A 10,000-nucleotide genomic window follows, 5' to 3' on the forward strand; every position below is an offset into this window, starting at 1 on the left:
CCAATTGTCTCAAAATGTTCAAGTAAGTTTATCGTAAGAGGACAAATTGTGAAAGGACACAGACCACACAGGCTTTTGCATTGTGTTCTTGTGTATCTGTGTCTTAAGTTGGAACCAAAGAGAGTTTCCCTGTCTGCAAGGCAATGGTGCTGAATTGGTTGATTGGTATTTGAAACAGATAAAAGGAAAGTGCAGATTTGTAATATGCTAGTTTTTATGCTGGTGAGGAATCAGAAACAACAATAATACTGATCTCTTCAGGTGTAAGATGAACAAGCTGGTGTGTCAGCAGATCTTTTTTGGTTAAAATCACTTTCTAAAATGAAACGTCTTTATCTTTCCTGCTTTTTTATCTAAAACGTCTGAACGTTTATTCAGGTGAAATACTGGATCTATGGCGACCCAGAGGAGAACGGCCAGGTGATTGATGTGAAGTCGCCCCAGGCCGAGCTGACCAACCTCTACCCGTACTGCGACTATGAGATGCGCGTGTGCAGCTACAACGCCAATGGCCAAGGAGGTTACAGTGACATGGTGCAGTGCCAGACCCTGGAGGATGGTGAGCAACTGGGCATGGTCAAGAGTCTAGAATGGTCCAGAAAGAGTGGTATCCTAGCAACAGGGCATGCTCAAGAGTCCCAGAAAGAGTGGTATACTGAGCAGGTTTCTCTCTCTGAAGTAAATTTTCAAGAAAGTGTAGTATGCTTGAAGATTTATTTTTCTGTCAAGACAAAGTCAGGCTTGAAGGACCTCTTGTTCACAACTCAGCTGGTCTTTCAGGAAATAGGGTTTTAGAGTAACACTATGTAATTCTACCTTAAAATAACAGCTTGAAAAAAATTGTGCCGCTACAATTACTTTTATTATGGAGAATGGCCTCTCCGCCATTGCCATCGGGGGTCTGTAGGGAAATTACTGCGGTCTGTAGGATTTCTGGAGCCGCCCGGTCCTTTGTGTCTGAGCATGCGCGACTAGGATCGGGTAGCGATTTCGATTCAGAGCTAGCCATCTTTCTGCTGGATTAGTAAGTAGTTTATTTGCTGTCCTGCTTTGTCTTGTCTTGCACTTGCTTGATGTTTGACTGTGTTAGCAAAGTTGTTGACTCGCTAGTTTGTCATAAACGAGGAAAGCAAATTTCAACAGGTTTCGCCGCTAGGGGGAGCTCCAAGCCAAAAACTCCTTAGTGCTGCTTTAAGAAAAAAAATCTATTAAGTATGATTCACTTTGAGCCGCTGCAGTGAAAATGAAGTTTGGGAGACCCCACCAAGGGTTGCTTTTCTACCCCAGCACCTGTGTCCTCTCAATATGCAGACTCCACTACTTCATACACCTTCCCTCTCTTCTCCTCTTCTCTCCTCCTTTCCTCTCTTCTCTTCTCCTCTCCTCCCCTCCTCCCCTCTCTTCTCCGCTTCTCTCCCTCTCCCCTGGTCTAGGCCCCAGTGAGCCTGGCCGCCTTGCCTTTAACGTCATCAGCCCCACTGTCACTCAAGTGAGCTGGGCGGAGCCGGCGGAACCCAACGGTGTCATCACAGACTATGAGGTCTTGTACACGCCCATCAACGAGGACAGCAGTAAGGCCTCTTCTCACTCACAGCCTCTCACTGTAGGGTTAGACATTTCTGTTCATTAAATGAGATCCTATTGATCCTTAGGATTTTGTATTTTTATTAAGGCATTTGCACTATGACCTGAGGAAGTCAATGATGTTGGGCATTGTCATTTTTATATATTTCAATAAAACCTTTAATGGCGACGGTGATGCCTACAACTCTGGTGATAATCACAGGGATGACAAGTCTCTTCAAATCAGTCAGTCTTCTCTATAAACATGGTGCAAGAGATTTAAGGTGTCCAGTTTTCCAGTTGTATTGGCATCGCGGACACTCCGCTTGGCACCATTGGCACGGCACTAGGCACCCGGGTTTTTGACACGACTCGCTTGTCTCCCCTTGTCTGCGCAGAGCCCATGGGTGCCGACAAGAAGGTGAAGATTGATAACGCAAAGAAACGAATGCTGCTGATCGAGAACCTGCAGCGCAGCCAAACCTACCACTACAAGGTGCGGGCCAAGAACAGTGTTGGCTGGGGACCGTTCCGTGACGCCACCCTCAACCTGGCATCCCAGCCCACCAGACCCATGTCCAGTACGTACCACAGGAGGAGATCTGACTCAAATAAAAAAAACTGCTTTTTAAGCTTAGTACATTTCAAGATGAACTTTCTGAAAAAGTTTAAGGATAAACTTTGTGGAAATGCAACATATCTTGTAATTGATCCTTCATCTCTCTCTCTCTCCCCCCCCTCCCGTCTCCAGTTCCCATCATCCCTGATATCCCGATCGTGGATGCGGATGCCGGCGGTGATGAGTATGACAGCTACCTGATGTACAGTAACGAGGTGATGCGCTCCCCTGCCGGCTCCAAGTGCCCCAGCGTTGCAGGAGACGGTCAGTACACCCTAGTTTGTGCCAGTGGAGCAGAGTTGGCCCTGTGTCACTCCACATCAGGTCTCAATCCAGGCCAGATTAGGGCCATACGTAAACCAGATCAGACGCGATTCAAGTACGTTTATCCAGGCCTCCCGACTTGCCAACATCGTACATTTGTTACCAGTATTTCGACTACTAAAAGAGGTTAGGGAGTAGCTAAACATAATACATGCCAGGCAAGCTATGGGCTGGGTCAAGATAGTGTATCACACCACCACAAAGGGGGGGGGGGGGGGGGGGGGTTGTAAGAATGTACTGACAGTTTAAAATGCGTTATTGTCTAGTTGGCACAAAAGCGTTTATTCAGCATTCTAATTATTACTACGCTGTATTAATAGTATTAAAATAAATAACATAGTTGTGTTTACAGCGATATATTGGGGGGCACAATTCATATTTTACTCGGGGGGGGGGGGGTTCTGATTCCCCTGTCCCTCCCGGGATTTCCGCCCCTGAATACAGCCTACTGTGTCAAACAGGAAATGATGTAGTCCAGCGTAGTCTGTCGAGGAATCTGACAGATTAGGGCCAAGTCTATTATAAATCAGGGCCAAATTTATGATACATTAGGGCCAGATCTATGAAACATTAGGGCCAGATTAGGGATAGATTAGGGCCAGATTTATGCCAGTATCAGTGAATCAGTAAAATTGCTTATGCTACAAAGCGCTCCTGTCTTGTGGCCAAGATACCTTCACTTGCGCTACAGTAGTGGTTTAATTGGAAGTGCCCTGATGAGTCTTCTCCTAAGTGACAACACATTCATGAAGGTCATCTGCAGGGGCAGTTTACTGAGACTGACTCTGTGAAATGTCAAATCTGAAAAGGTCATCAAACTGTGTGGAGTAAAGTCCTGACACTCAGGAAATGGAAGTGCTGTACTGGGAGGATGTGTGCCTTTGGGAGAGGCCTTGTGGTTGTTTGTTTTGATGGCGTGTCAAAGAAGGAATGGTTCACAACAAAAACAAAACAAGAAATCGCAGAGAGCATCTGATTCAAGAATGCTTTGTCAGATTCATGCCTGTTTTTTGGCAGATTTTCGGACACATCTTGGGCAGATTTTACCAGATCCATTCCAGAATTGGATGCTATAGGTCCTTGTTTATTGTAAGGTGAAGCTATAGGTCCTTGTTTATTGTAAGGTGAATCTATAGGTCCTTGTTTATTATTATTTATTCTGTTTTTGCAGCTGTACAGTTTGTAGTCAATTGTCATGAGTCATGGCATCTTAACTGTAGCCAGTCTCCTAAGCATGCATGCATGCATGAACACACACACACACACACACACACACTCACTCTCTGGCATAAACACTGGTGTCTGGCACTTCAAGCTTTAAGATCAGTTTGGGGGTGTGTGGGGTTTTGACTTGGTCGTTTTTTTTTGTGCAACCTGTGAACATTTTGCTGCCATTGACATAGATGTTCCACCTAAGAGCCACCAAACGTATGTACAAGCATCCAAAATGTATCAGCCAGTTTGCCCAAGCAAATTCCAGTGAAAAGGTGTGACTTGACAAAACAAGAATGCATCTACATAGTTTTTCCAAAAAGCAGACCATTTGGTTTTGGATACAAATCTCAGTTGTTTCGCGAACATATTTCCGCATAGTTCAACAATAACAAATTACGCTCCATATCGAAAAAAAATCACATCCAAATTCAATTGAAGCATCTAAGTATATTTGCTCCTCGTTCTCCAGTGCTAATGAGTCACTTTGGTTAAAACAGAATTGATCCTTATGTTCTTAAAAGCTTTTGTTTTATCAGTGTAAGGACACAGCAGTTGCCTCTGCCAGAGGTTTCACTTTGTGAGGAAGTGAGTGAGTGTGTTGTGTAAGCAGTTTCCTGAGGCCCTCAGATAGTGTGTGCCAACATCGTTAATCATCGCCAACACCCAAGGCCTTTTCATCCAGCTGAATATCTCTCTTTAACGATTTATTCTCACTCAGCAAGGTGACTGGATGGCTTCTGGAACCCCTTGTCCTGCATGCTCCTTTTTAAAATGGTGTCAGTTTTTTTTATCTGTAGGAAGTTGATTTTGTCAGAGTAGCGTCCTCCCCCTGGTCCTTCTGTGCCCCGGTCAATAGCAGTGACAGTCCGTGTCTGCCTAGGCGTGGGACAGGATCCCCAGTGTTGTAAGGTCCAACAGGCCATTCAGACCTAACGCTAGTCAGTGGTGAACCTGCCTCACGCTAGTCAGTGGTGAACCTCCCTCACGCTAGTCAGTGGTGAACCTCTCTCACGCTAGTCAGTGGTGAACCTGCCTCACGCTAGTCAGTGGTGAACCTGCCTCCGCCTCCAGCTCTCTTCCTCCTCATCTCTCTTCTTCCTCGTCCTTCTTCCTTCGCTGAAAGTCTAAATCCAGCCTCTTACTAACACTGGCTTAATGCCCTCCCCTCCCCTCCCCTCCCTCCCACGGCTTTCCTGCCCCCTCCGGAATTCCCCCCCCCCCCCCCCCCCCCCCTCGGAACGACCCCAGGCATGCGCTGGAAGCACGTGCAGCTGGTGGGTGAGGACCTGGATCTGCGTAAGGTCTCCTGGAGGCTCCCTGTGGACGTCATCTCTTACCGCCTGAGCACCACAGACACCGAGGCCAGCGGCGATGAGGCGCCCACTCGCACAGGCGATGCCAAGACCCCCCTGCTCCAAGGTGAAGACTACCGCCACCAAAGGCAGCATGCCCAATGCCAACCGACGCGCTGTGTGGCACCAGCCGAACCTGTCGCCAGCCTCAGCGGTGCCCGTGCCAGCCTTCTCGCTGGGGTCCTTCCTGCTTCCTGATCGAGGTGTTGGCAGACACGTCTCGAGTCTCCTCTCTGCTTTCCACTCTCCCCTACTTCCCCGCTTCTATCCTCGCTTCTCTCTCCCTTACGCTGCAGTGGATGGAGCTTCATGGAGGCAGTTGGCTTCGGGTGATCTGAAAAGGGGGAGTTTCCGGATGAAAAATATGTAGTATATGAGTTTTCTTTTCCCCAACAATTGTTTTGCTGAAATGTTGGGTGTATACTTCACATATATACTACACACACACACACACACTCTGAAACTACTCACACGTCCAAGCTGTGCAAAATTGTCTTTTGTTTCATTTAAACTTATTCTGGCCAGCATGTGTTACCCCCAGACAGTGGGTCTGACATAGGAGCTTACTCTGGGTATGTGCCAGCTGAGGGCCGGATTTGTACCAGCGTCAGCTAATAGCAGGGAGTGGATCTTTCCCACCTTGCCCTCTTGTTCTCCCACTGGACAGCACTAGCCTGGAGGCAGCTTGTAGCGTGTAGCGCTACTCACGCTAAAGCTACTGCTAATCCTGGTGGTAGGTCTATGCCTAACTCTGGCACTGGCACTGCTAGTCTGTGCTAGTCCTAGTGCTAATGCTAACTACAGTGCTAGCATAGCCACTACTTCTTCTGCACAAGAAGAAGTGAAGCTTTGGTTGTCTGTTGAGGTGTTTATTGTGTGCTGTACTCGGTGTCCACTGGATTGTTAGAATTTGGTTTTGATGGGTTTTTTTTAATGCGGCAGGAGCTCTCTAGTTCAGCCATCGATCACTGACGATCTCTTGACTCTTTCGCTTACAGATCAGGTCATGAATGGCAAGTGGGACCAGAGTTTCCTCTACCCGGGAGGATCAGGATCACTCTCACGTAACGTCAGCTCTGCGTCGTCCAGCTACAACCAGCTGTCGCCCCTCCCCCAGACGAACGTCAAACATGGAAGCTCTACCAGCAGTATGACCATGGGGTCCTCAACCACATATCTGTCAGGCCAAGGTAGGCCAAGGATCATAATTTACTGTGACCCATCTGCCCCCTTTCTGAAGACTGCTTATTTGCAAGTTTGCTAGTTCCTTAGATCGTTAGTTATGTTAGTTAGTTAGGTATGTAGGTCGTTGGTTAATTATAGAGATAGATCAATAGATCTATTTTCTTCTATTGAACAAATGGACGGAGGATGTTGGAAAAGTATTTATTTTGTATTTTAGTATTTTGAGTAAAACTGATGTGTTTGTGGGTGATTGTTGTCTTCAAGGGGGGTCGTTGTCACGACGACAGGAGGTCATCTCAAAGGGTGGATACCCAGCGGGAGAAGTGATCATGAGGAAACGTTCTGAGAACCGTGGTTACTATGACGAGAACGTGCGGGATTCCATCGTCATGGGCGACGCACAGGCTGGATTCGTGGACAACATGAGTAAGTGTGTGTGTGTGTGTGTGTGTGTGTGTGTGTGTGTGTGTGTGTGTGTGTGTGTGAGCTAAGGGCTTCCAGGGCATTGATGCATGGGCTAAGGTTTATCATTGAGTATCGTGTGTGTGTGTGTGTGTGTGTGTGTGTGTGTGTGTGTGTGAGCGAGCTAAGGGCTTCCAGGGCATTGATGCATGGGCTAGGGTTTATCATTGAGTATCATGAGCGGCTTTGGCGTGTTGTGGCTGCACCTCCATCATGGCTTCTTGCCAGAGTCTTCTGCTGACTTGCGCTTTCTGCCTCCCTCTCTCTCTTTCTCTCTGTCTACTCTCTCTCTCTGTATACTCTCCGTTCTCCACCCCTTTATTTCTATGGCCTCACACCACTTCTCCTTCCCCTTTTTTCTCCTCTTCCTCTCCTGTCCTCCCTCTCTCCACCTCTCCCTATCCTCTCTCCTCCTATCCTTTATCCTCCCTATCTTCTCTCCTCCTCTCTCCTCCTCCTCTCTTCTCCTCCTCCTCTCCTCCTCTCTCCTCCTCCTCTCCTCCTCCTCTCTCCTGCTCTCTGCTTGCCCCATGGCTATCTCAGGTGGCTCAGGCTACAGTAAGACGCTGACCCACTTCATGGCTGCCAGCTCCAGGGTGCGCACACAGTCGGAGGATGTGAACGAGGCCCTGATGAACCTGGACAGGGTGCTCCTGGGTGAGTGAGTGAGTGAGGGAGTGAGTGAATTGATGAGTGAGGGAGGGAGGGAGTGAATTGGTGAGTTAGTGAGTGAGTGAGTGAGTGAGTGAGTGAGTGTGAGTGCGTGAATGAGTGAATTGATGAGGGAGGGAGTGAGTGAATGCGGGAGTGAGTGAGTGAGTGAGTGAGTGAATTGATGAGTGAGTGAATGAGTGAGTGAATGAGTGGTGAGTGAGTGAGTGAGTGAGTGAGTGAGTGAGTGAATTGATGAGTGAGTGAGGGAGGGAGCGAGTGAGTGAGGTGAGTGAGTGAGTGCGTGAGTGCGTGAATTAATGAGTGAGTGAGTGAGTGAGTGAGTGAGTGAGTGCGTGAGTGAATTGATGAGTGAGTAAGGGAGGGAGTGAATTGGTGAGTGAGTGAGTGAGTGAGTGAGTGAGTGTGAGTGCGTGAATGAGTGAATTGATGAGGGAGGGAGTGAGGGAGGGAGTGAGTGAGTGAGTGAGTGAATAGTGAATGAGTGAGTGAGTGAATGAGTGAGTGAGTGCGTGAGTGAGTGAGTGTGAGTGAGTGAGTGCGTGAATAAGGGAGTGAGTGAGTGAGTGAGTGAGTGAGTGAGTGAGTGAATTAATGAGTGAGTGAGTGAGTGAGTGAGTGAGTGAGTGAGTGAGTGAGTGAGTGAGTGAGTGAGTGAGTGAGTGAGTGAGTGAGTGAGTGCGTGAAGGAGTGAATTGATGAGTGAGTGAGGGAGGGAGTGAATTGGTGAGTGAGTGAGTGAGTGAGTGAGGTGAGTGAGGTGAGTGAGTGAGTGAGTGAGTGAGTTAGTGAGTTAGTGTGTGTGTGTGTGTGTGCGCGTGAATGAGTGAGTGGATGAGTTAGCTAGTTGAATGAGTGAGTGTGTGAGTGAATGAGTGAATAAGTGAATGAGAGAGTGTGTTAATGAGTGAATGCGTGTGTGCGTGCGTCCACCCACAGACGAGAGAAATGCGAGACCCCAACATACTTTATTCAACCCACCTTTCTTTCAACACTAATAACACACACACACACCACACACACACACACACACACACACACACACACCACACACGGTCATAGACATCTTACACACTCTCTCTCACACTCACACATGATCAGACATACACTGTACTCACACATACATACACTCACATTCTTGCACTCTCTCTCTTCTGTACACATACACTCACACACAAATGCACTCACACACACATACACTCACACATACATGCACTCACACACACATACACTCACACACACATACACTCACACACACACACACAGAGTTAGCTAGCCACCAATGAGCTGGATAAGTTTATTGCTGGTCTGGCCAGGCAAAATTGGTGAATCTGGGTTGTGTGTTGCTAAGCCTCTGTGTTGAACTGCTGTTTGTGTGTGTGCATGGATGTGCATGTGGATATATGCCTGTTTGTACTGTATATGTGTGTGCATGTCTGTGTATGTGTTCGTATATGTGTGTGTATGTGTATGTGTGTGCATGTACTGTATGTGTGTGTATGTGTGTGTGTGTGTGTATGTTTATGTGTTTATGCGTGTATGCATATGCTTGTGTATCTGTGTGTATGTGTGTGCATGTATGTGTACGTGCATGTATGTGTATGCATGTCATGTATGTTTGTGTACGTGTACGTGTGTGTGTATGTGTTTATGCGTGTATGCATATGTATATGCGTGTGTGAGTGTGTATGTATATGTATATGCGTGTGTGAGTGTGTGTGTATATGTATACGCGTGTGTGTGTGTATCCCTTTCATTGTTCTGACCCATCCCTTCAGACACCAGGATGCAGCCCGGTGTCCCCGACACTCCGACCCGTCTGGTGTTCTCCGCTCTGGGCCCCACGGTGCTGAAGGTCAGCTGGCAGGAGCCCCACTGCGAGGGGGACATCCTGGGGTACTGCGTCCTCTACCAGCAACTCAATGGAGGTAGGAGCGGGGAGAGCTCTCATAGCGGAGAGGAGAGAGGGAGAGGAGGAGACCTCACTTAGAGGAGAGGAGAGAGAGAGAGGAGGAGACTTGACATAGAGGACAGGAGAGGAGGGAGAGGAGGAGACTTGACATAGAGGAGAGGAGAGAGGGAGGGAGGGAGGGGAGGAGACCTAGTGGTACTACTTGCAGATTGTATGTTTGTAATATGATGGTCTCAGAACTAGTGTGTTTTCAACACTGCAGCAGTCTGTACTTGTGTAGCCCGTGACGGTGAACCCTGTACTCCTGTTTCAGGCGAGAGCAAGCGCATCGAGGTGAGCAACCCGGGGCAGAATTCGGTGGTGGTGCAGGACCTGCTGCCCAACCACTCGTACATGTTCAAGGTGAAGGCCCAGAGTCAGGAGGGGTGGGGGCCGGAGAGAGAGGGCGTCATCACCATCGAGTCCGCCGTCGACCCCAAGAGCCCACTCAGCCCCATGCCTGGTGAGCCTCCACTCATTCACTCATTCACTCATTCACTCTTTCACTCACTCACTCATTCACTCATTCACTCATTCACTCACTCATTCACTCACTCATTCACTCATTTATTCACTCACTCATTCACTCACTCATTCATTCACTCACTCACTCACGCATTCACTCATTCACTCATTCACTCATTCACTCATTCATTC

General features: G+C 48.0%; 1 protein-coding gene across 4 annotated transcripts in view; it reads left to right on the top strand.

The window, feature by feature from the left end:
• The window catches only part of itgb4 (integrin, beta 4), a 46,462-nt gene that overhangs the window by 30,736 nt on the left and 5,726 nt on the right, over positions 1-10,000 (top strand). For 3 of the 4 annotated variants that reach the window (XM_031568478.2, XM_031568490.2, XM_031568458.2), the window contains exons 31-39: positions 379-559; positions 1,434-1,571; positions 1,962-2,144; positions 2,315-2,446; positions 6,072-6,263; positions 6,523-6,684; positions 7,264-7,377; positions 9,171-9,320; positions 9,618-9,806. In XM_031568478.2, the coding sequence (XP_031424338.1) occupies positions 379-559; positions 1,434-1,571; positions 1,962-2,144; positions 2,315-2,446; positions 6,072-6,263; positions 6,523-6,684; positions 7,264-7,377; positions 9,171-9,320; positions 9,618-9,806 (1,441 nt within the window). The remainder of the gene's footprint in view (positions 1-378; positions 560-1,433; positions 1,572-1,961; positions 2,145-2,314; positions 2,447-6,071; positions 6,264-6,522; positions 6,685-7,263; positions 7,378-9,170; positions 9,321-9,617; positions 9,807-10,000) is intronic. The other variant, XM_031568485.2, reaches the window with a different exon arrangement.

The sequence above is a fragment of the Clupea harengus genome, chromosome 1, assembly GCF_900700415.2.
Source record: "Clupea harengus chromosome 1, Ch_v2.0.2, whole genome shotgun sequence".
NCBI lineage: Eukaryota > Metazoa > Chordata > Actinopteri > Clupeiformes > Clupeidae > Clupea > Clupea harengus.